Below are 25,992 nucleotides of genomic sequence, written 5' to 3'. Positions count from 1 at the left end.
TCTACAATAATCTGTATAGTAATGTATTTATACAAACTACAAACATGTAAAGGAAAAAGAATTCAACACCTCTTATCCTTGTGTCTGATCAAATTAACCTTGAAAGTTATACTCAAGGTTAGTTTACTCTAGTAACAAGTAGACACAATGAACGTTACAAAGCTCAGCAGTTCACATTTCAGTATACTCTCAAATGTTAATGGAATTGAACGCATTTGTAATATCCACTCTATGTCTTGGAATTGGACATGGTGAATAACAACAACTACAAATAAAGTGCTTCTTCATTTTGTTCTAGAAACGTTCAACGCAAAGGTTGAAGTGTTTTGTCTAAGGAAAATAAGTACCAACTAGTTTTCTTTTACATTTACTGTAGAAAAATTCTGATCATGTGGAAGTCCAATTTAACGTAAAGGAAAAATATGCTGCCACCTGCTGTTAACCTTTGGGGACACATGCATTTTTCTGTATTCAGATGACATTACAGTACACTTTAGCTGAGGTGCCCACACTTTTTTTTGTTCAGGGTGCTTAAAGGTGCATTATGCAACTTTTTTATGTGGAAAAAAGTTGGTATTTGTGTGTATTTGACCTTGTAGTGACCCAGCTGCTGTATGGGTGGCTACCATGGCACCTTTACCTAATTTCAATCAGGGTGGTCTCTACAATGCGTTTTGTAAGTTTTCTGGTGAGAGGGTCCGTGAGTAGTGAAAACCTTCCAAACAATTGATCCTGGAGCGCCCGGGAGACCACAGTGATCGAAAGTAAAGGCACCTTGCTGGCCACTCATACAGCTGCTAGGTCACTACAAGGTCAAATACGCACAAATATCAACTTTTTTTCCACATAAAAGTTGCATAATGCACCTTTAAATGTCACAGTTACATGATAAGTATCCTTTAATTGTAATAAGAAAGACTGTGACAGTAGCTGATACTGAAATCTCACCCCATAGTGTTATTGTATTTAATTTAGATGTTGGCAGGCATTTTGTACAGGCTGGTTGAGTATATAAACTGTGATAATGATTAGGTCACAAAATAAATGACCAAGCACAATATTTGTGGATAAGTGTAGTATTATATCCAAACCAAAAGAAATTCTCAAATGCTGAACATTTTGAGTGGTGACTATAGGTCAATTATCCCACCGGCCAAAATCACAATTAACACCACAGGATTGTAAAATGTTGTGCCGCTATTATTAACCCAGCAGCACTTAATAACAAAAGAATAACAAAAGAAAAGCCATGCAGTTGGACTCACTTGCGAGGGGGTGGAGGGGGCTGCTGCTCGCTCAGGGATCTTTGTGTTGCCTTCAGGTAACTCTGACGTCGGGCAGCGCTCTTCGGAGACGGTTTCGGACTTCCCTCTGAGTCCTCACTGTCTTCCAGGTCTCCCATGGCTTTCACATAGCTGCCGCTGCGCATCCTCCGACAAGGGATCTCATTTCCCCGGCCCCGACCGTGACCCAGTGTACCAGCCCAGTCTCCGGAAGGGACCTGTGGTGTGGGAAAAACACAGTATGTGTCATGATGTGGACAATGGTGTAGTAGTTACTGGGCTTGTAGCTAGCTAGATATGAGAGAGTTAGGGTGAGAGGCCAAATGAGTGTCGGCGTTTGCCAGGTTAAGCAAAGCAATGCACACAACAAAAAACTTTAAGTACATTTCGACATGACTGACCAAAAAAATACGTTTACAGAGATAAAAAGTAACAACATGTAAACAAAGAGGCCTGATTCATTTATTTTATATTTATGCTTAATGTCTATATACGATCATCTTAATGAATCCGTGCTTTCTGCGCTGCCTTTTTCACAGGATGAAGAAATATGAAATAAGATCTTCTTCCAAAAAAGAGGTAACAGTATACGTTGTCAGTTTGTAACACAACACTGTTCTCACGTTGACAAAAGGGTTAACCTCCATTTGCTCCGGGCCATAAAACAAAAAAAACAAACCAGTGACAAGCATGCGAAGATGAGGATGAAATGGATACTCACGGTCCCTCCTACCTGAAGGAACTGGTTCGTCAGGTCTTGGTGGCAGGACTTGGACTTGAGCAGCGTTCTGTTGACTGTCGCGGAGCCCTTCTGTAGCACCTGTCTGGCCTGGGTCAACGTCAGCGTGGACCATGACCCCCTTTTCACCAACAAGTCGTCTTTGCTCCCGCGGAATCGTCCCCCCTCGTCGTCGTTGCACCCCCCGCCTACCTGTACCGCCGCCGGACACGCCAGGAACTTGAGATCGCCGCTGCTTTTGGAGGTCTTGAGCGTGTGCGCGGAGATGGTGTTGTAGCCCTGTGGGATTTGCCTCGCCTGGCTGTCCGACACCGCCCTCCCCAGGGTCATCATGGTCAACGGATTGCGGTAGCCCATGCCGATCGTCCCGGATTTGGTTGTGTCCGAGTCCAGCGCGTCGTCCGAACCCCAAAGCCCTCCCAACGCAGCCGACCGAAGTCTCTGCCTTTGCCCCTCAGTCTTACCAGCCCTGTCTTTGCTCTTGCTCCTGCGACTCTGTCTCCCGCCTTCGTCGCCCGACCCAGCCCCGCCGCCAATCGACCGACCGTTCATGTTCCCCTTTAGCGCAGAGTTCTCCAAGGATTGCGATTTGGCGAAAAGTTTTTGAACCGAATGCATCAGGTGACGGATTCGCCCCGGGCTCTCGCTGCGCTGCTTGGACATGCGCCCCCGGTGGAATTGCAAGGTACTGAAGCCGTCGCGGTGCAGCGGCAGGTGCCTTTCGAGCTGGTCCAAAAGATTCGCTGGTAGCCTGTTCATTTTAGCGGCCGCTGCGGAAGAGATGGTTGCCGATCCGCTGGTGATCATAGGCGCGCCGGATAGCCCCAAACCGAGACCCATACCCAGCGACAAGGATTGGGTCAACGCCCTGCCACCTGGTCCCACGGTCCCTGCCCCACCCATGCACGCCTGGGAGCATTCTGACTGGTCGCCCTGTGTGGTGAAATGTAGTCTTGGGAAGGTGCTGCTGTTGGATATGGGGCCGAATGGTAACATGCAGTCTGAGGTGAGGGCGGTAGGACTGGTAGGGGTGCACTGGTGCAAGTGGGGGTCCAAGGTGCCATAGTGATTGAGGGTGGGGCTGAGGAGGAAGGTCCCATGGGTGTCAGGACTCAGCGGGCAGAGTGCCTTTTGAGTGCAGCCGGGCGGCTCGCAGGAGTCGGACAGGTGGCGGCTGCGGTTTGCTCCTAAGCCCTTCATGATGGAGCCGTCAGAGCATCAGGTCAACGCCGGTGTCTACAGCCTCATCCTGCAACGACAAAACAACACCATTTACTGTTTAGTAATCTATGAGGTACTACATCTTCACAATGGAAAGGAAATGGTAAGTGGTCACACGTTTCTATATCTAACAGTCACCAACAGTCAAGGGATCAGTGACGCATCATGCAAGTCGGGAGACACCTCTGATGAAGACGGAAATAGAAATTCCCTGTCTGTCGAAACGCGTAAAGTATTTGAACAAAGCATTTTTGTTATACCTAGTGTCTTTCTTAAAGAACCTCAAAACTAATCTGTAAACAAGAAGACATAATGAATGCAATAAAAGAATCAAGGGATCACTCATCCACAATCGCTTAAAAGGTTGGTACAGTGTCTTGCCCAATGAAGGACACAAAACTTCAGTGAAAGTCAAGTCACCAACTTTTGAGTTACTGGGCGGTGCTTCTATCTACTACTGCTGCTCAAGACAGTTTTTATTACTTTACTTTCTTTTTTGTGTGTAAAATAAATTACCATCCAAATTTTAAAGTCAATTCTCTTCCTGGTCTGGGATCCTTCCTGCTGTTAGGCAAGAGCGCTAGCCACTCAGCCACTGAAATATATTATTATTCTATTGACAACGTATTTCATTGCAATCTCTAGAATTATGTTTTGTTTTTGTTTTGTCATTTGTTATTGTTTTAGTTATTCAAACATCAATAAAACAACAACAAAACAACTGGAACTAAATATTAATTTGAAATGTAAGTATAGTTTATTTATGTAAGAAGATTGAATTAACCACCTGGATTACTGAGAATGTAGATTGCTGTACTAGTTATTATCAATATATTAGAGATATGGACAATTGTATTAATTTTCAAATATATTGTTAAAAATGGTAACAGTTTAATTATATAAATACCCCACTATGTTTTTATTACCGACTACTTTGGTGTCTCGTTTTGTTAGTTGCTCTCTGTTTTAAGGTAACTACACTGCAGCAGATGCATGGGTCATGAGAAGAGCTGATATTTTCCGATTTTCTTTTTTATATATAAATTCTGGCATCAAAATAAAGACTTTTGAGAAATAACCAAAGTCTTAAATAGCTGCAACAAATAAAACAGTGTTCTCCCAAACTGCTTTTATTCCATGCTCCATGAGATTTTAAACAATTGTCCAAACAATTTGACAGAGATTGTGATTTCAGTCCTGCAGTTATGTGCAGATGTTCAGTTCCAGGCTAAAGACCACCAGGGGGAGCAGCTGTAGCCCCTAATGAGACTCAGCAGTAACACGCCAGGCTTCATTCAAGGGCTCTCAGGCATTATGTGCAGGACAGAGTGATGCTATTACATAATCAGACAGTCACAACAAAGGTCACAGCAAGGTTACAGCCAACAGGTATTTGTGCACCTAAAAATAAGTGCAATTATTTATATTAAAAATGTTTCCTGGTTTAAAATAGCACAGAATAATTCCTGGTTTCCTCTGTGAGAAAGATAATTCCATTCTACTTTGTGGGAAGCAATACATCATATTTCACAACCGTTTGTGAGATGAAATTATAAAAACAGCAAGATGAAAGAATGATATTTTTTTTCTCATCATGTTATTGACAGTGTAAAGAGGAGATTTTGAGATTTGAGATTATTGCTTGGATTTGCACGGGGGGTGCTTCAGAAACAAGGTAATGTTCTCACAAAGTGCCAGACATAAAAAAAAATATCTAATACATCCTTGCTCTTCTGAATGCGTCTTATGAAGATGATACCGCAGTTTGTCTTCATTTAGCACGTTATCTGTCACTCTGCACACACAAAACCATTCACAAAAGATGCCACAATAACTAAATGAGCAACAGGAAACACTATCCAAGCACAATGCTGGCAACATAAACATGTTTCCCGCTTTGGATTAATAATTTCTTCCAGCAGCATGTTTTTGCTGTATTGGTGTCATAAAAAGCCATCATTGACACAGCTGCTTTCTGTATCACTGTGACTCACCGGTACTTCAAAAAGCCGACTATCAGAGCCTGTTTACTATGAAGCAGATGTGAAAGTTTAAGTGAAATATGTACCTTTTACAAGAGTGAGTATTTGGGGGGGAAATATATCACTTTCTCTTGAATTCTGTTGTGCCAATGGGGCCACAGTTCTTCCCTATGGGGTTTGGTTTGGTTAAATAAGTTATTGGTGTTTGCATTATTGCTTATTATAAATCGCAAAGTTGGTTGTTTTCTATTCTTTTACATTTTCTCTTCTTCCTTGTTCAGGAAATTGTCATATCTGTATAGTGAAAACAATTTCCCCTTGAGATCAATAAATGAATTCTGATTTTGATCCTGTCCAGCTGAAGTATGTGAGTATGTGATGTGAAATTTCCTAATTTTGTTTTAGCCCAAAGTGGTGGCCCGCGGGGTGAAATTCGGCCGGCCAAAGGGCTTGATACGGCCCACGGGTTGCTGGTTTCTAGATTTGTAGTATTGACTTGGATTCATTTGTGCACTGATTGAAAGTACTGATAGTTTCCAGGGACAAATCGGATTGCTGCTCTCCACAGCACAATAATTAAAGGATATTTAATAATAGGTCTACTTGCATTTGTTTTTTTCGAGATTCAAAACAGTTTCGCTTCCAACGCTGGATTATGACAACTCCAGGCAAAATAGTTTGGGTGCCCTTGCTTTAGTCTGAACTATTTTGCTCCATACTTTAACATAGTGGGTCTAAGTGATTTTTTTAATCAGAAAATGTAGTGAACATAATCTGAGTAAATTATACGTAAATGTAAAATAGTTTGAATAGTTTCATGTAGTAGTATAGGAAGCTTGTTGGAGCAGGAGTTCATTTTTCTTATGCTGTGATAAAGTGTATTTCACGTATTTTCACTCAAGACAGTCTTTAAGCGCACGCGATTTTTCCCATGTTGCTTTGTCTTTTCTTTTTCCCTGACCCTCTGCCGGCCTTCTGTCTCTACACTACTCTGTCTGAGTCACTGTTCGAAGCCTGGCAGGAGCATTGTGTGTGTGTGTGTGTGTGTGTGTGTGTGTGTGTGTGCGTGTGTGCACTGACAAATAGAGCAGCACTTTTACAATGCCACCGCCTCCTGTTGTAAAATTCCCTGTAGTTCAGCAAGCACCTGCGCTGACAAACTGCACACCTACACGCTCACAGCTAACACACGCTAAGTACCCAGGAACATGCTAGCACTGCCTCCACAACCAACTGTCAAGTGTTCAGCGTCACAAGGCTAAGATGGGGGGAAATAAGGTTCTTTTTCTGTGACGGATTTAACAGCACCACTTCATTTGGAGCGTCAGTGGCTCAGGGGCAGAGCATTCATCCATAGAAGGAAAGGTTGGTGGTTTGATCCCAGCTCCGGACAGTGCAAACCATCATCATCATCAAAGCCGAGCCCCCAACCTAATTGGTGATTTCAGAAGCATCAACCATTCTCAAATAATGTCCATCACATACATAAAACTGCCTAATTAACCTCTTATAAGCCTGAACAGAGCAGTTTCTCCAGTTTGACTTTACCCAAATCTAAAACTTTCTTGAAAATAAAGCACCAAAATAGCGACAAAAAGCAATGAATAAAGCACTGAAAAAGCTACAAAAATAACAAAAAAGACAAAAAGAGAGCAAAAATACCCAATGAAAAACAACTAAATGAAGAAAAAATGAACGAAAAACAAAAATGCTTCACAGATGTGACAAATACGTGGTGACAACATAAAGCAAAACAGTTAGTATCACTTTTGTAGGTCTTAGCTTTCACATGAGGCATCACACTCATTGATAATAATAAATAGTAGACTCAGTCTGCTCACTCCTCCCTGTTAACGTTAATAACTACGTTCCTCCTACCCAGCTCTGATCGAGCATGTTCCTAAAAAGATCTTCACTGTCGTTCGGTTGTAACTGTGCCTGCGCCATTAGCTCTAATCTGCCAACGGCCTGTCAATCAAATCCGGCCCTCATTAATATACAAGATTTCTAAAAATGTACCTTACAAAAACCAGGTCCCTTTAATTGTACCAAACCCAGCATTATCACAAGAAGAATATCTAGCAGTAAAAAAATTAGAAACCAGGCTTTACAGTTGTTTAAAACGCATGTAAAGTGCAATGCTTTCTAATGGAAAACTAGCTTGTTCTGCCGCCCTTATATGGAGGTACTACAGCAATAGTGGCTCCTAGCGCCACGGTCATGAAGCAGTGCATGTCTTGATGCAATACATGTCACAATAAAATATTCTAATGTGCAACATTTTACTCTTTTAGTTTCCAAAAGTTGACATTGTGTAAAACATTTTGAAAGCACCAAAACAACTTTAGGTCAAAAAATTGAGCATCAAATATATCGCGATACATGGCTTCCGATACCATAAGCGTATCACATCAAAGAGATACTTCAAAACAATACTTTGTTCCAACCCTACTAATGAATGTATGCACACGGGCCGTTTGAAGGTTGAACTTCCTTCTGAGCAGTAGGTCGACGTGTGAAGGTGAATGGTAATCACCGAAACATGCGGGGACTGACTCATTTGCATTTTTTCGACGCAAAACAGCACCAAGAGGTCATGGCCAGTGCCTTTAGGAGATGTCATGTGAGTAAAGCTGTTTGCTGAATGTTAATACAGCACTTGTGTAATGCTCGATGTCCAACGTTGCGGTTAAACAGGAAAATCATGTCATCCCTAAAGACCCACACAAGTCAAAGCAAACCATTAAATCAGTTTCAAAGTAGTAGTACCACATCATTAAACTACTCCACTCCCAAAACACACATGAATGTACTAACTCGTGTGTAAAATCTGCAAAAGACCACACTTGGATAACTTACATAGTATAAATTCTGTATGAAAAGCTTGTGTGACAACCCAGAATAATTCATTATTAGTTTTTTTTATTTTCTATTATTAGAGGCAAGACTTTTGCTGGTTTTGACCCCTGAGCAAAAAGATTCTATGTGTCCCCTCTTTTCATTCAATTTGACCTTCTGAACAGGTTATATCAAACACTCTTTTTATTGCATTTTGCCCAAAGCTTGAACACGGGCCAATTTTGAGCTATCTTCATGTCCCCTACATATCCATTACCTGTACTTATCCTACAGTGAGGCCGTTGTGACAAATAGCCGCTACTTTGTGAGAACAGCCCTTCATTGCTCCATTGGGAGGTGATGTCACGCAGCCCTGTGTTCCCTCAGACCCTTTAACAAGCCGGGCTCCGGAGTGTGTCTCCCCGGAGCCGCTGGCAGACCTGTAATAAATGTCTGCAGCCCGCGGTGATGGGTGTGAGAGAGGAGAGAGATGAAGGGAGGGAGAGAGAATTAGAGAAGGAATTAAGAAAAAAAGAAAGGGGGTAAATGAAAAAGGTGAGTAGAGAAAGAGTGTGAGAAGAGACAGACAAAGGGGGGCTTGGGGGTGAGAAAGTGAGAGCAACGAGAGATGATGTGTTCCAGGCAACTGGTTCATTTCTGACCTCCAACTGAGAGAAATGTCTTTGAACACCACTAGAACTGGTAATTGACATGTGAACTCAGAGACACGAGCTGAAGACAACAATAGTGTTAAAACTTTAACTTCTACATCAGTGACAGCCATAGACATATTAAAAGGCCGCTACTTCACTGCTCACTTTCCCCCCATTTACATTATTGAAAGTTGAGAGAGGATCCATTGCTAAAACGGGCAAAAAGGCTAGAAGTTCTGCCATCGTGGAGCAGGCACAGCGGCAACGAGCCTCCATAGCTTTATCAAACTTTAAAAATCAGCAGAACAAAAAACAGAATTGTTAAAAATAAGATACTCCCCTCATTGTTTTCACAGGAGGATACTCCATCTTTAGAAACAGTAATATTCCTTGGAGGCAGTTGTTTTTGGCATGTGTTCATTGGATTCAATACATAGACATAATAAATAATAAATAATAGACTCCCTCTCCTCACTCCTCCCCGTTTACCCAAATGACCATGTTTGAAAGGGAATCCATGGCAGATTTACAGACTCCTCCTACCCTGCTCTGGTGGAGCAGGTTCCTAAAAAGGGGACCAGGGCGCGATATTCACAGTAGGCTCGGCCCTTGTGGGGCGTGTAGTTCGATCGTAGCACCATTAGCGCCATTAATGCTAACAGCCTGTAAATCAAAGTCTGACCCTCATTAGTGTATGAGATTTCTAAAATGTACCTTAAGAAAACCAGCCTGGTTTCTTTAATTGTAACTAATCCAGTGTTATCACAGGAGCAATATCTATATAGTTCCAAAAAATTAGAAACCAGGCTTTACAGTTGCTTAAAACATGTGTAAGGTGCAATGCTTTCTGATGGAAAACTGGTTGGTTTATGGAGGTACTGCAGCAATGTAGGCCCCTTGCCTCGCGGTCATAAAGTAGTGCAACCAGCAGCCATTTATTCAATATTATAGAATTGTTTCTGGAGTTGCCCTTAGCCACTAGGGGGTGGCATTGCTGCAATGTCACCATTTTGCCGTAAAGACCAAAAGGAAGTGTTTTCCTTACTCATTGATCTCAGCCTTAGCACTGATGTAGCATTAGCCGGATGTGTTGTTTACTCATGAGCTTAATCCCAGTTTCCAGTTGCCTGGAATGCAGCAAGAGAGGTAGAGAAGAGAGAGAGAGAGTCATTGATCCAAACACCAGTCCCTGCACTGGAGGTGGATATACAGCTCCTAGCTATTTGCTTTCGCAGTTTCCTTCAATAATCACCCTTTGTGTCAGAGCTCCTCTCAGCTCCCCAGATCAAATATATGTGCAGTAAATTAGCACAAGGGTCGGCTGTGTCCACAAATAAAGACGCCAGCAGAACCACGGGATGGCCTCTCCCTGCTCTCCTCCATCGAACAGAATTAACACTTGGCAACAATGATAATCTGTCATTCTCACTGTCTGGCAAGGCTTTTATAATAGCTCTTCACAACGTCAGGGACAAAGTTATGTCACTGCATGGTGCTAGTGTTGCACTCAAAGGCACTCAAGTCAAGAGCAAGGTAGCAGCAAGAGTAACAGAAATACACCTACACTGCATGGGAATAAAGTGGATGGTAAGGCATTACATTCATGGAAAAATTAAAATGCCAATGCAAATTTTTCTGACTTTTTTCACTGGGTTGACCCACTTATACCGTGTTTCGATGTAGCACGCTTCAACCCAGCACTGTTTGGCCGCAGTACACGGCTTCGCCCTGTTTTGCTCGTCCACTATTTCCACTACAAACGGACTTGAGTTGTTGTAGGCGGTGCTCCCACGGACATGCAACACTGGAATACACAACACCAGAAAGAGAAAGAAAGAGCGAAAAGGTAAGCTATATGCAGATGTTGTGCTAAGTCCAGCTAAAGGTATGATGTGAAATATTAAATCTTAAAGGACATGCCTGCCCTCTCACATCTGGCCACGTCATGTTAGTATCAGTTCAGCTTTGGCCCAGGGCTGAGTTCGGTCCTAAAACCTGAACTGATTGACACTGTTGACCCTAATCTGGCCGGTGGAAACACTCGACTGCACGGGTAGACCTGGCAATGGGCTGGAAAAGGGACATTAGTGGGTGGGGTCGGGCCAGGTTTAGGGAAGTTTAGGCTTTAGGGAAAATTTTAACTGAATTGAATTTCAGCATTCGGATAAGTCTTTATCTATTTTGACATACGTTTGTGGCCGTCTCCTCATATTTGTTGTTGTAGGCTTAGTGAGTTGCTATGTAAAAGGATATTGGATAAAAGATCAGTAATTCCTGGATCATGATTATGAGGGGTATTGTTGTTCTCGAAGACATGAACACAATTTGTTTTCAATTAGATTTGTCTGTATTTTTGTAAAATGTATGGATTTAACAATTATTTGCATTTCTCTTTATGGTTTTGTAAAGAATAGTGTATTGGGAACACACCCACCTTGGACCAACCCACTTGGGACATGTGACCAATGCTGTAGGCTTATAGCTGTACAGAGGCAGCCATCTCGAGCTTGCCCTGAAGAAGGCCTAGAGCCAAAACGCGTTGGCAATTTTATCTTATCTAGCCATGTTTAAATAAAGGCTTTTTAATATCTCTACTTTTAGAGTGCCTCAGTTTGTTTGATTTTTTTGCTGAAACGGATCCCTGCACTCCAGCCTCCCAATTTTATCAACTGTTTTCACAGATATTTGGAAGGGTTTTTTGGGGGGTAATATTGTGTCTGGTCCTTCCTCTACTTTTATACTCCATTACTGCTTAACTATCTGTGCTATGAAAGTATAACACGTTTTTTTCCCATGATGTTAAAAATGACTTACACTACACTATTGGACACTTACAACTCTGCTCTTAAAACGCACGAACAACAACTTAGACCTTGTGGCCACTTCCATTAGAGTGCCTAACAGCCATCAGTCACATGCCCAGGGACGAAAAGTCACATGACCAGAGTGAGATGGCGAGTCACATGATCAGGGCGCACAAGGCCAAACACACAGAGCCGCCTCATTTCTCACATTTGTTCTGGTGGTTTTGAAAAGGCCACGTTTCTGACCAGCAGCAATGACCCTCACACAGACACACGCAGTTACACAACGCGCTTGTTCTGGCAACCAATTAAGTGTCAGATGTTTTCAGTGAGAGGGGGGGGGGGGGGGGGAAAGAAACTTGTTAAAGCTCTTATTAAATAACTTTCTGAGCTTGTGCCCATGTTTCGACGTTGTTAGCACTTCAAAAACACATGGAGCGTGCCTAATCCTAAACTCCATTTTTGTCTTCTAGAAATGCTTGATTTAAACTCTCAGCTACTAAACTAAGTCCACGTACTTTTGCTTGACTTGGTGTGATATTTTCAACGCTTTAATTGCCTTCACCACAAAGCTCAAGCCTACCTTAGCACTGTGTTGCACCTGGATTTAAGTAACTGTTCTGATCTGGGGCTGCTGCAGTTGGTCAGGTCGGTTCAGCGACACCATGTGCCCAAAGAATGAGATCAGTGTGACTTTTTTTTAAATAGTGGACACTTCATTTTATGGTCATGCAGCGTTCACTTTACAGAATTCATTATCAAAAAATATGAAAATGGCATATGCTCAGATTAAAGCAGTACTAAGTAACTCATGTCCCTAGAGGCCATAAGCGCCACTGCAGGTGTCGTAGCATGTTGCGTTTTTTTACTCATTCATTCTCTGTGAGAGTAAATACTACGCTGACAGAAAAGACAAAGGCAGAGAGGGATATTGTGCATCCAGTAACACAATGGAGATATTTTTTTTCACTCAAACTTGGCTGTAAATACTGTTTAAGTGGTGCTAGCCCGCAGTTAGCTTTGCCCATTAGCCTGCTAGCTTCTTCTTCATGATTCCATGATTCCAATTGTGGTTTTCTGGCCAGAGACACCAAGGGGAGATGAAAGACCCCCCAATCACACCATTAACACTTCCATTACCCCTGGAGGGACTACGAAAAGAATGTATTAAGGTTAACAAGTTACTTAATACTGCTTTAAGGGGAGACACTACAGGCAAAAGTGTTTTTTTTATTTTCATGTTTTGGGCTATGGTTGGTCTTTTAACTTAAAAACTTTCACCAGGAACAAAAAATACCAAATCTTCACAATAGCATGTTTACCTATTCAATGTTTCTCTATAGATATAGGGGAAATGGTAAGGCCAAGGGCCATTTTCTCCCACATTGGTGCGACTGTATATCCATAATAGCATCTACGGACTGAACATTTTCCAGCCGTGGACTGAACAATATTTTGAAGTTTTTTTTTAGAGGAATTGTTTAGTATCTCATCCCTAGCCCGGTTTATTGAGCTTTGCATTTCAAAAAACAAGGCAAATTTCATTGTTTTTTACAAACTTATACAGACTTATAAACAGCTTATCCTGAAACTAAACAAGATATCCCAAAATCCCCTCTGAAAATGCCTTTGTAACTAACATAGTAATAAAATAAAACCATAAATTTAAACCTGGCTCGATCCATTACTCAGATTTCGTTGCTGAAAATATGGGAAAGTTTAGCCAGTGATCTTCAGCCAAAGTTGATCTCTCTGAATTTAAAAAAGTTTCCCTTTTCACCTGCAGTGTCTCGCCTTAATCATGAAATGAGAACTTTTCAAAGGCATCCAAAAGTATTTACAGTTAAAACCCAAGCCGAGCGTTATAATGGGCCTTTGTCTTTGTTTAAGGCGGTGTTTTGAAAGTTGAAGATGGTGATTAACGGTTTGGGCAGATGAGGCAGATGGAGGTTTTACATAACAGCGGCTGATGGCTCTTCTGGAGGTGCAAGCTGTCTGGAACACCTGCTTGTCCCAAACATGCCCCGGCTTCTCAGGGAATTGTTGGGATTTGAGGTGTTGTTTTAAGCATGGAGGTGGGTGGGGAACACTGGTGGCTCTTCCCACTACAAAACTGCAGAGATAAATGGAGCATGAATTCAACCAGAAAGACTGCACTTTCACCTTTATATAAGTGTGCCCCCCATTTCGGCTACACGGCCCATTCCTCACTGTAGCTGCAGCAGTGAAACTTTCAACCTCCTCAACCTCTCCATCTCTTGCTCTCTCCCAGTATCTGTCTGTCCATTCATTCTTGCTCGTCACTCATTTGTCTGTGTGTGTTTTTTAACTCTCTCCTGGTTGAAATAATCACAGTGAAGGCGTTAGGATCCTCATCAGCGCTGTGCCGTCCCAGTGCAATACTCTGAACAGTTTAATTACAGAAACCATTTAGTACATGGACTGCTCTGCTGGGAAATTCCTTTTGCATGTTTAAATAGGCAATGCATTTAGCTTAGATTAAAAGAATACACATGCCATCCCCAATTACCGCGAGGAGCTGTTTTTTATTGGCGCAAATAGGTCATGTTGTGTTATATAAAGGAGGATGGTCTTATCTTGTTCAGCACCAGAGAACTACAACCAAACCAATGATCTTCTGTGGCACATTGGTAATTTAGAACATACAGGATTTTATGAAAGTCGTAGTTCGTACAGACACACAGACGCTCCCGCACATCCCGATTGTTCACTTGGGTTGATTAGAAGCTCCGTCTCAGCCTGTGTTCAGAGCGAGACTGTGTTGAGATGTGAACAGGGCGCCAATGCTAACACGGTGCTAATTTAGCCTCTGGCTTCCTGATTCGCGCTGGAGGAAAATGCGCTATGTTTAGGCACACAACGGTCTGTTTTCGTTTCACAAATGTCCTGTTAACAATGTGGAGCTACGGTGCCAAAAGAAGTTTATTCTAGTACGAGAACATCATTTGATTACCACAGCTTTAAAGGGATAGGCCAACAATGTGGATTTTCTAAGCGGATAAAAAGGGCAACTATATTGTAAGGTGTAGTAATACCAGGAGTAATTCGACATCCGCGCATTAATATCCTCACTTTACTGTGCGGATGTCGAAGTACTCCGGGTATTACTACGCCTTACAATATAGTTCCCCTTTTTATCCGCTTAGAAAATCCACATTGTTTAATTTTGTGTAATTATACTTCGATCATGTAACACTTCACGTAACCATTTTTAAAGAGGGAAAACGTGGAAGAGCTTGGAAGCTTCTATCTTCAACTCGTTTGGAGCTATAGAGGAGAGAGGGAGAGGCTAAATGTTAACGCCGTCTGCGCTGTGTTTACGTGGCTGAGGACACGCGTGAAGACCAGACAGGTACAAATGAACTCGTCTAAGCTAAGGTAAGAACATATCTCAGTATGTTCTTACCTATTCCTTTAATGTTCTTCAAAGAATAGGTGGCCTATTCCTTTAAGAACATTTCATCTCCCACCTCGATGCTCGTTTAGCAGCAGGCCTGTAGATCAATGTGAGTCATTTTTTGCTGCTAAGAAAAGCCTGTTAAACAGACTTAGTTTAACCGTTGTCCATGAGGAGACAGTGTGACTGTGAATTCTTTATTTTCACTTTTGGATGTGATTTTTACAAACATAAATAGGCAGATGTGCGCGTGCAAAACACTGACTAAATTTAATACCACTTCAAAATCCTACAAAGCAATGCCTAATTAAATGTAGGTGGAATGAGGTCAGTTTTAGGTCAATGATGAGTTTGTGATTTTAGCAGAACAGAATTGTGTGCGTGTAAAACATTAACCAAAATTGATTTTGTGCTGCACGGCTCAGTCTTCATCACACGGCAGCGTAAAACACGCTCTGGGGGTGAGCGCTGTGAACTCCTCTCAGACTGAGCGGCTTTGACATTGTGTTGGTCTCGGGCGAAACAAGACATAAAGGCCCCCAATAAGCCGCACGCGTTAACCTCTTTAGTCATGTGCTGCCGTCTCGTGCATGCTAAACACGCATGGCCACACAGAGCACTGTCGGGAGGCGCCGCTGAATACGTAGCTCTGCCGTGGCCCGTGGGGAATCATTGCATGCATTTTGTTTTATAGGCGCCGCCAGGGTGAATCCTCCACCGGCGCGGCTTTAAAGCGCTGTCGGAGCTGTAATGGGCGGAGGGGGCAGGGGAGAGGACAGCCACAGAGGACAAAACAATGCCACCACCACAATGGTATGTTTAAAGTTTAGAATAATCTGCTGGCATCGGGCTTTTTCAGATGATTAGAGTCTAATTCTGTGCGGCCTGGATTATATCTGTCTGCTGGGTTTGGAGCTGTGTCTGTTCTTTTTCCCGATCACTGAGTCTCACATACTTGGAAATAAGAGCACTGACATTAATGATACAGTATGTTTCTTTTACCAACACTAACAACTTGCCAAACATATAGATTTCTATTCGGCTAGTAACTACTTTGCATTTTACTCTCGCGAGCCACTTGAGGTTGTTGAGTGTACCTATAGACTTATTTATACCATGTTTTTGTTGTATTATATGCTACATTAAACCACATTATAGGAGGCTCAGGGGTCACATGCGACCCGTTTAGCTTTTTAACCCTAGAACACTATTGCCGGGTGGTTTTCACTCGATCAAATACACTTATGTGATTTTCATTATGCTGCGTTTATCTGAGTGTCCTGGGTCTCTGGGCTTCAGCATTGTCTTTGACACCTTTAATGGCCTGGGTGTTTTCCTAACCCAAACACACTTTTTCCTACAGGCACATAGTGATAGAAGGTAGGGTAGGGTTAGTGTATTTAATCAGGCAATCTTGCCCTCTTTCAAGGTTGGCATTCAGGGCTGCCACATTTATTTTGCCTTCAACAGCTTTGCTCCTGTCGCAGAGTTCGGTGTCTCTGGCCTCAAAGCAAGTGAGTAACACATAGTTATTTTAGTCAGCTGGTCACTTATACCCATTCAAAATATAACATATTTTGTCTCTCTCTCCGGCGGCTGTTTGTTTGCCAAGGATACTGAGCCTTCACCAGAGAAGTCTTTCATATCCCAAGAATGGGTGGTCCAAAAACCAAGTTTCCATCTTCATTATTATATTTTTTTGGAATTATTTGTTCCCAAATTCCAAGTTTTCCTGTAATTTTGGAGCATTTTCATATGGTCCTCTCATCCATCCATCCATCCATCCATCCATCCATTTTCTTCCACTTGTCCGTTGCCGGGTCATGGGGGCACCTGTTGAAGCCCACATTACATTGCACCAGCCCCTATGGCTCCTCCTGCAGGTGGTGGGTCCACAGAAGGACGGCCTCACGATTCTAACCGGGCCTGTTGGTCTCTCATAAGGGGCTTCTGAACCGCTCTTTGTCTGACCCGTCACCTAGGACCTGTTTGCCATGGGAGACCCTACCAGGGACGCACAGCTCCTGACAACAGAGCCGCTAGGATAATTCAGGTGCTCAAACCCCTCCACCACGTTAAGGTGGCGGTTCCAGGAGGGGCATATGGTCCTCTCGTGACGCTTATCTTTAATTTTATTAGACATGGCACAGTTTAATATAAAAGAACACGACTCAAATGTGATTTTGATGACAAGTACTTTTTATCAGGTGTATTATCTCGGGTAAAAATCACCCGGCATTAGTGATGGTGTTATGAATTTGAGCGATAGTGTCCTAGGGTTAATCCTGACCACAAGCCTGACAACACTTTATATCAGATCTGAGAGCTGCACTCAACACTAAAACAGACAACAAACTTGGATGCATTGGCTAAAACGAGTAACTAACACCACATAAGCAACAGGGATAATTTCTTGATACCTACATTACTTTAACCTCTTAACCCCCGCCTTAAACGAGCACATTTTCTCCCAGTCTAGCTTTACCCACATCTAAAAGCTTATCGACTGGAAAAAAAACAGTGTATCACAGTAAAGGTGATAAATCTGCTGCTATTTTGTTGTAGTTTGAGCTGTTATAGTCTTATTGTGAATCATATCCGTGTAGAACCAATTGCCAATACATGATCTACAGGCAACCATGTCTACTTTATGTTTTAAATGCAAAAATATAGATATGTGGTTGATAACATATGAAAAAGTCATGCCTTGTGATTGCAACACATGCCAGAGATCAAATTCTTATTGACTCCGGACCATCAACCGTGCTTGATAGCTATTTAACTTTGTGCAAATAAATAAATCGGCATTCTGTAGGCTATAATTTTGCGTCCAGTTCATCATTCACACATAAGTGTAAATGACACGGTTGCTAGAACTTGATGCTAAGAAAGAGAAGGCTGCAGAGGCATAAGCAGAGACATCTTCCTCCCCAGACACTCAGTTATCTGTGAAATCCTGATTTTAAACGGAACCAGCTCTATCCTATCCCAGGCTCGTCACAGCAAATCTACTTCCCCGTCGATATTCACATCATTATGACATTGCTGGTTAAGTATAGATGCATTCATGCTCCCAGAGGCAGTGTGACCCCATGGCAGGGTTTGTACACAGATAAAATAGCCACTATAAAAATGAATAGTATTAGCAACATAAAAGTGACTGATATGATTTGGAGTCACAGGACCTCATGTGTTATTACCCACATAAAAGGAGCACTGCGACGTTTAATTTCCATAAAACAACCGTGACCACATGTTTCATTGCAACTCACAGGCAGAGGTATTGGACTGGTGCTGTTACCCAGGAGCCGGAGCAGGCGGGGGCCATCAAAAAGTCTGTGTTAAGGCTGCGGGGCATGAGGGGAAACTATGATATTCAATAACCATCTTGAATATTCTGATAGTATTGCCTTATTTAAAAGACCTACAAAACTCATCTAAGTTTCTTCCTTTTTTCGTCCCGATTTTTCGTCATTTTTGTCATGTTTTTGTCACATTTTTAATCACAATTTTGCCACATTTTTGTCACATTTTCATTACTTTTATGTTGCATTTTTGTCCTGTTTGGCCATTTTTTGCGTTTTTGTGTGATGTTACTGTCACAACCCACAACAATGTGACCAAAACGTGTCAAAAAAGCGAAAAAAAGATTAGATTAGTTTTGTAGGTCTTAGCTTTCAAATGAGGCGTGACACTGTAGAAAATGCACTCGGTTAAGGCATGGTAACGATAAACAATGTTGTAATGTTTTAACAGACTGTTTTTGGAAATATCAAATAAACCTTATTTTATCGTCTCAAATGTCATTCCTCTTGGTCTTGTACCTTAAGCCACAACAAGACCACATGTTTAAGTAGTAGTTTCACACTTACAATCGCTAGTTTTAGTTTAATTTTATTTCCCTTGATCACTTCCTGCTTCCAGATGATGTCACTGATGATGTCAGCAGTTAGAGGGTCTATATGAATTAATGCGGATAACGGTTGTCCAACAAAATATTAAAGCATTGAGGTACAACAATATAGCCTCTGTCACATGTTTTCACCTTCACCAAACTGGTTCTGATCCCGTCTCTCTTTCTTTTTGCGTTGTGCGCCCTCTGCTGGTGTTTTGTATAACAATATTTTATAATATCATAAGCAACAGGGATAATTCCATTACTTTAACCTCTTAACCCCCGCCTTAAACGAGCGCATTTTCTCCCAGTCCAGCTTTACCCAAATCTAAAAGCTTCTCGACTGGAAAACAACAGTGTACTGCCTCATTTGAAAGCTAAGACCTACAAAAGTGATCATGACTTTGTCACTTTGTCACATTGTTGCTGCATTTTTGTCGCATTTTTGAAACATTTTTGAAACATTTTTGTCACTTTCTTGTCGCTCTTAAATTGCTTTTTGGCTGCGTTTTCATCACTTTTTTTGTTGCGTTTTCATCCTCGTTTTCGGCACTTTTATGATGCGCTTTTTTAAGCGTTTAGATTTGGGTAAAGCCAAACTGGGGACAAATGTGCTCCGTTCAGGTGGGGGTTAAGAGGTTAAGTCATATTACAAAAATAACAAGAAAAGTCTGACACGGGTCCTTTAAAGGTCCTATATCATGCAAAATCGACGTTTTAGAGCTTTTAGCCATGTTGTTATGCTATTTCCTTATCAAAAACACCCCCAGAGTGGTTTGTGGCTTCATTCACGCAGCTCTCAGTAATCCTCCTGAATCCTGCTCTCTGAGGCTCCGCCCTCTCCTGGTGAACGACTGAGTGTTCAGTTGTGTCGTAACAGCGGAACGGAAGTGCTCGATGTCTGTAATGCAATGTCTTACAGCCTGATTTTAATTTGTAAAACAGCTTTTTCATTATTTCTGTCGTAAGAGAGAAACAAAGAGAGAAAAAAAAGAAAAAGAAAAAAAAAGGATGTGTCCAAGGTGCTTCCATGTCAGCTGAGGCCAAAACAAACACCCCTGAGCGTCTGAACAGATCAGTCATGTTTGCGCTGCAGCTGAAGATGGAGCTCGTTATAACTGGACACACCTGTTCTTTATTCTTACCTAACGATAATGTCACGAACGGAGAAAAAGAAGCGCGTTTGGCTACGAGGACGGGAGTTTATTCAACCTTTTTCAAGAAGAGGCCACTTGAAGTTGTTTTTTTCTCCGGGATTCAGCGACTTTCACCAAAATGGTGTTTTTCTGTGACTGTCTCTGATGGATGTTTGGTGAACCTTCGCCTGAATCAAAGTGGATTCACTTTTATAACCAACGCGAGTCCCATAATGTAAACAGCGATGGACCAGAGCGGTGAGTCAGTCCAAACGCGGGTTAGCTTCTGTGTTAGCATATTAGCGTGTGTGTTAGCCATTTATGAAGCTGTGTTGCAGATGACAACTCCGTATAACTGCATCGTGAAGCAATTTCACTTATTGCTGTTTATTTATATCACGGTAAAGTTGTATGTGCGGAGAGAGGGGGCGGAGTTAACTGAATCGTAGCGTTGTGTCTTCCGGGTTTGAAAAATACCTCCAGAAAACACTTATATTTATCACAAAAATGAGCGCTCCATAGTGGTAGAGGTACAATATATCATATAAATGCCTATAATTAACTTTGGAATGGCTAAAATAGCATGATATAGATCCTTTAACATCATCAAATTCTGAGTGCCGCCTAATGTGTTACGTTAAATGATCTGTTTCAGCCCAATTTGCATCCAAGGGCGATGAGGGGGTGGAGGGGGTAGCTAGCCGAGTCGGGTCGCCCCTGTCGCCTCTAAATTGGCCCCTCGGCTCAAATGAACGCGCTGCGCTGCTCTGTGTAGTGTGAAGGGATTAGATCATCCAACTGCAGTGGGATTAGGGCTGACTGTGAGAGAGGCACGTGCCACCGAGGTCCGAAAAGAATGCAACTCCGTTTACTCGCCCTGTTTTTAGGGATGAAAACACACTTTTCTGCGCTCATCGCCCAAAACGTGAACGCAAACCTTTCGGTGCTTCTGCCGCATCGTTGTCGGCCTGCAAGTGCACATAGGAACAAAAGCTGTGGGACATCACCGGTTAATTGGATCTGCTTGAGATGAAAAATAGAGAAAGAAGGAAAAGTGATTCAATTTGGTGTCTTATTGAGGTGCATATATTGTGCCCAGGCAATTTACAGCCTGTATTATTGAAACAGATTGGATTTCGATCGGGGCAGTGCGTAGGCCAGTGTATTGTCACCCATCGATGTTTTCACAATGAGTTTTGATTTCGAATGTGACGTATTGACACTAAAGCCAATTGTTTGAGTACAGTCTGGCTGAATTGACATCAATGCTGTCAGCAATCATTCAATTCAATTACAGCATGATATGAAAACAAAACAAAAAAAACTTGAAAATGGAACAATGAGATCTTGTTTCTTTCTGCTTTTTGGAATAAAGCCTCATAAATACTTTTTCTTCTTGGCCTTGCTTTCATTTCCCACTTTATTTCTGCAAAAAAATAAATCAGCTTTTTGATTGTTCCATCTTGGCAAAAAGAAATAAAAACAGGGACTAAGCCAGTTGTTGCTTGGTTTATGTTTTTTTTAGCCCAGAGACAGCTCAGGGAGACGCTAAACACTTCAAGCATGCAGCTCATGTAATCGAGTGTATAAGTACTACTACTGCAACTGCTGCTACTTTATACTAACATATTAAAGCAGTACGAAGTAACTTGTTTACCTTAATAAATCCCTTTCGTAGTCCCTCTGAGAGTAATACAAGTGTTAATGAGTTGATTGGGGGGGTCTTTCATCTCTCCCTGGTGTCTCTGGCTAGAAAACCACAATTGCAACTTTGCTGCCTATGGGTCAGAGGCACCAATACACACTCATGGAATCACAAAGAAGAAGCTAACAGTCTAACGTGCAAAGCTAACTGCGGGCTAGCGCCACTTAAACAGCATTTACAGAAAAGTTTTTGTCTTTTCTGTCAGCGTAGGGGTCATAGCAACATGCTATGACACCTGCAGTGGCACTTATGGCATCAAGGGGCATGAGTTACTTAGTACTGCTTTAATGTGTACTATTTTGTCCTTGTACATGTATGTTTATCTACTGCATTTGAACCTCCAGACCTTGAGCTAGGCATTGTAAATGATCTTTTGCACGGTCGAACAGGACAACAATGAGGCCATGTCTGCAGTGAAATATGATGCAAACCTTGAGAGTACATTGTTTTAATACTTGTCAGTGTTGCAACAAAGTTATGAGTGCAGTGAAATATCTCAAAAACCTCTTAAAAAAACACACACATTTTGGATCAGTACTGAGCACTTTGAATCTAATTTACTAGTACTTCCTAAAAATTGTCTATTTCTCTTTATATGGAAACTTATATAGAGCTTTTTCTACCTTCATTAAGCCCAAAGCGCTTTACAGAAAGGAACCAGCCACCCGCTCTCATTCAAACACCAATGTACACTGAACAACTGGCAAGGTGGGTGAAGTGTCTTGCCCAAAGGAGGACACAACGACAGTGTGCATCTTCATGAGCTGGGATTTGAACCCCTGACCTTCTGATCACGAGACGACCCGCTCTACCAACCGTCCACTGTCGCTGTTGTTTCTGCAGGACCACTGTGTGTGTTCTATTGCTACAAGTACCACTACAACACTACAACCAGAAATGGTCCTTTTTATTTCAAGTTGAATGATTCTACATAATTCTAACCTCAACAACTAACATGTTATTGTGAGTCAGAGTTGGCATTAAGGTTTTAAGCATAAACTAAGGTGTGGGGCACGATTTAAACCTCTGCTAAATCCACCAGGTCATAGTTTTCACGGCACTGACCTGTGCCTGATCCGTGGCCCTTCATCTGGTGTACGCTTCAACATGACTTGATTTGTTGGAGTACTGCTTGGATACAGTGGCGGACTGGCCATATGTCCTGTATTCTGGAAGAGCACAGAAGGGCCACTGGCTCTAGGGCCACCGGTCTGGCCTCTCACTTTACCTTACCCTTACCCCCGGGCGAAACCGAGCTTTACCCAAATCTAAAAGCTTAACCTCTTACCAACCACCTAAACCGAATGCATTCTCTCCTCTTTGCCTATAGGCCTGAGTAACGCCTCGTTTGAAAGCTTCCACAAAACTGATCTTTTTCCTCACGTTGTCACTTTTTTGTTGAGTTTTTCTCTTTTTATCACTGTTTCTCTATTCATCACATTATTGCCAAATTTTTGTCTCTTATTTGTCACTATTTTGCTACTGTTATGTTGCACTTTTGTCCCTTTTTTGTTGGGTATTTGTCACGTTTTTGCAGCACTTTCATCACTTTTTTGTCACTTTCTTGCTCCTCTTTTGTCACTTTTTTGTCACTATTTTTGTCACTTTTTAAAACATTTCAGCTTTTTTTCCCAAGAAGCTTTTAGATTTGGGTAAAGCCAAACTGGAGAAAATGTGATTGGTTGAGGTTGGAGTTAAGAGTTTAAAAGAAAAGCATCCAAAAACAAAAATGTGCTGGATAAGCAACAAAAAAGTGACAAAAAAAACCCAAAATGTGACGAAAACGTGACGACAAAGCAATGAAAAAAGCGATGAAAAAACAACAATAACATGAAAAAAACCCTCCAAAAAACAAGAGACGAAAACACAACGAAAAAGTGACCAAAAAGTGATGAAAACAGGCCAAAAAGCCACAAAAAAAGGAATGAAAAAGCAACAAAAACATGACAAAAATGCAGCGACAACGTGACAAAAAGTCACCATCACTTTTCTAGATTTTATCTTTCAAATGAGGCGTTACAGTGTTGCTCTCCAGTCAAGAAGCTTTTAGATTTGGGTAAAGCCGAACTGGAGAAAATGCTCACGGTTAAGGCGGGGGGTAAGAGGTTAACATGTGTATTTGTGGAAGTGTCACATTTACGCTAATTTGGGCCAGGCTGACCAGAGTCCAGGGCTGTTTTTCAGTCCCAGTCCGCCCCTGCTTGGATATAAAGTCTTTGTTTAAAGTGTGTTTAAAACCATATCCGTTTGTTGCTCTTCAGTGTGGGGATAATTAGCAACAGATGAAAAAGCGAGGCAATTAAAAAGGTAAGAATAGTTAAGAAGCCTTTATTTTCCATGGCTAACTGGATTAATAAGACAGCGTGTTTCGGCTCACAGGCCTTCCTCGCTATAACCAATTTTCCATTCACATAAAGTAGGCTTCAGACAAATGCTACAATAAATTTGCCACATTTCAAATCCTCCCTCGCTGTTGTTTGTGCTGTGTTTTCTACTTACCATGCAAACAGCAACTACCAAGAGAAAAGCACTCATTAAAGAATCAAGTTCACTGCAACCCGCTGCAACCCCATAAACACACACATAAGAAAACATAGCGCAGCCGAGCCTGAATACTAAAGAGCTCCATCCTCTCGAAGATGTATCCGCGATGACGCACTGGAGCGGCATGTTGGGAACAGAGCTTCACACTGCTGTCAGTCAGGCCTCTCCAGCTGGCCTGTGATCCCAGCACAAGACCAACAACCACCACGGACCCACCGAGACTCTGCGAGGGCATTAAGACGGACAGCCAGGGCTTAAGCCACTACAGTGTCGAGTTCATTTATCGCAGACACCGCCAGTCATCGCGGGGCTAAAATGATTGGATGAGTCAACGGAGGGAGTCAAATGAAACTGAAACATCTGTCGGAGGGTTTAGAGGATGCGCTAAGTCGATGTATAGCAGCTGGGCATTATGGTATAGACAATGACTTTTCTGACACTGTATTAGATCAAGTGGGAAGTGCAATCAAAGAGAAGCTTGCAATGATGCGCTGAGGTCAACATTATTGTGTACGGGTCCAATGCCAAGAGCGGAATGTATGTGTTACCTCTTTGTGACATGCCTGTGCCTGTGTACATGCTGGATGAGCCTGTACGTTCATGTGAGAGTGAAAGCATGTGTTTTGTTGTCTCCGAATGAGCTGTTGTCCGACGCAAACATGACCATTTATTCATCCTGACTGTCTCACTCAGATATAAGCATTTTTGTTTGGCCTCATCTGGCAAAGAAAAAGAAACCTGGCTGTCTCATGATCGGAGAGTCGGGAGGTTCTGATCTAGGTTCTGAACACTGTCGTTTTGTCCATGGGCAAGACACTTCACCCACCTCCAGCGTCTGCGTACATTGGTCTATAAACGAGAGTGTGAATGGGTGAGTTTTGCTTGCTGTAAAGAGCTATGAGTGCCTAGTGTAGGTGGAATAGCAACATAATAATTAATTTCTATCTAAGAAATGTAAAAAAAATATTGTCGCTAACATGCTTTTGAGCGCCTACGCATTGATCAATCACGTTTTATGATGTACCAGTAATACAGTGGGTTTGTATAAAACAAGCATAACTTACACCAGGGATGTCCAAACTTTTTTCACTGAGGCCACATACAGAAAAATATACAAACAACTGGCTACAACTACTGACCATCAGTAGAGGTCAGATATATAACTTCACCGCTATTGTATTGAAGGTAGCAAATTCAATAAAATAGTAACTATGCTTTTTAATTGAATATGCTTAAGTAAAAAAAAACAACCTTCATCACAGCTTTCTATCAATGGATTTTCATTTATTTTAAATATACTCAATTCAAGCAAAAAACAAATAAATAATAATAATTCAATTATATATTTTAGGATTTGCAGCGGGCCAATTAAAAGTAGTTTGGACACTCCTGACTTACACACATAACTGCTCTTATAAGCGCCTTGTTTCTTGCATAAAGTGCCCTCTGCTGGCAGCAGGGGGAATGCTCCATAGTCAAAAGAAAATACATGAAACCAGATGATGGCATTCTAATAAATTGAAAACTTTCAGGTTTCTATTGTTTGAAGGCCCAAACAACAGGATTTATGTCGGCTATAGGTGAAGGAGACGACTTTGATGAACAGAATTATGCAAACCTGTGTGAATTACGTACAAATGCTGCTCTTGATATGTTTTCAAGCTACGTCTCTTTTAATTAAAGCAAAGCCCATAGCTTTAAGAGACAATCAATGCAGAGTCAGTAATTGACCTCACATGCCTTAGTAATATTCCATCTGGTTTATTGTTAGCCC

General features: G+C 41.9%; 1 protein-coding gene across 2 annotated transcripts in view; it reads right to left on the bottom strand.

The window, feature by feature from the left end:
* The window catches only part of dlgap4a (discs, large homolog-associated protein 4a), a 133,218-nt gene that overhangs the window by 16,496 nt on the left and 90,730 nt on the right, over positions 1 to 25,992 (bottom strand). Inside the window, exons 2-3 of one of the 2 annotated variants that reach the window (XM_079557696.1) lie at positions 2,005 to 3,271; positions 1,266 to 1,501 (exon numbers count right to left, since the gene is read on the bottom strand). In XM_079557696.1, coding sequence (XP_079413822.1) covers positions 1,266 to 1,501; positions 2,005 to 3,222 — 1,454 coding nt within the window. In that variant the 5' untranslated portion in view covers positions 3,223 to 3,271. The remainder of the gene's footprint in view (positions 1 to 1,265; positions 1,502 to 2,004; positions 3,272 to 25,992) is intronic. The other variant, XM_079557697.1, reaches the window with a different exon arrangement.

This window comes from Gobius niger (genome assembly GCF_951799975.1).
Source record: "Gobius niger genome assembly, chromosome: 6".
Taxonomy (NCBI): domain Eukaryota; kingdom Metazoa; phylum Chordata; class Actinopteri; order Gobiiformes; family Gobiidae; genus Gobius; species Gobius niger.
Note: the sequence above shows the minus strand (reverse complement) of the source record. Positions and strands in the feature narration are given on the sequence as shown.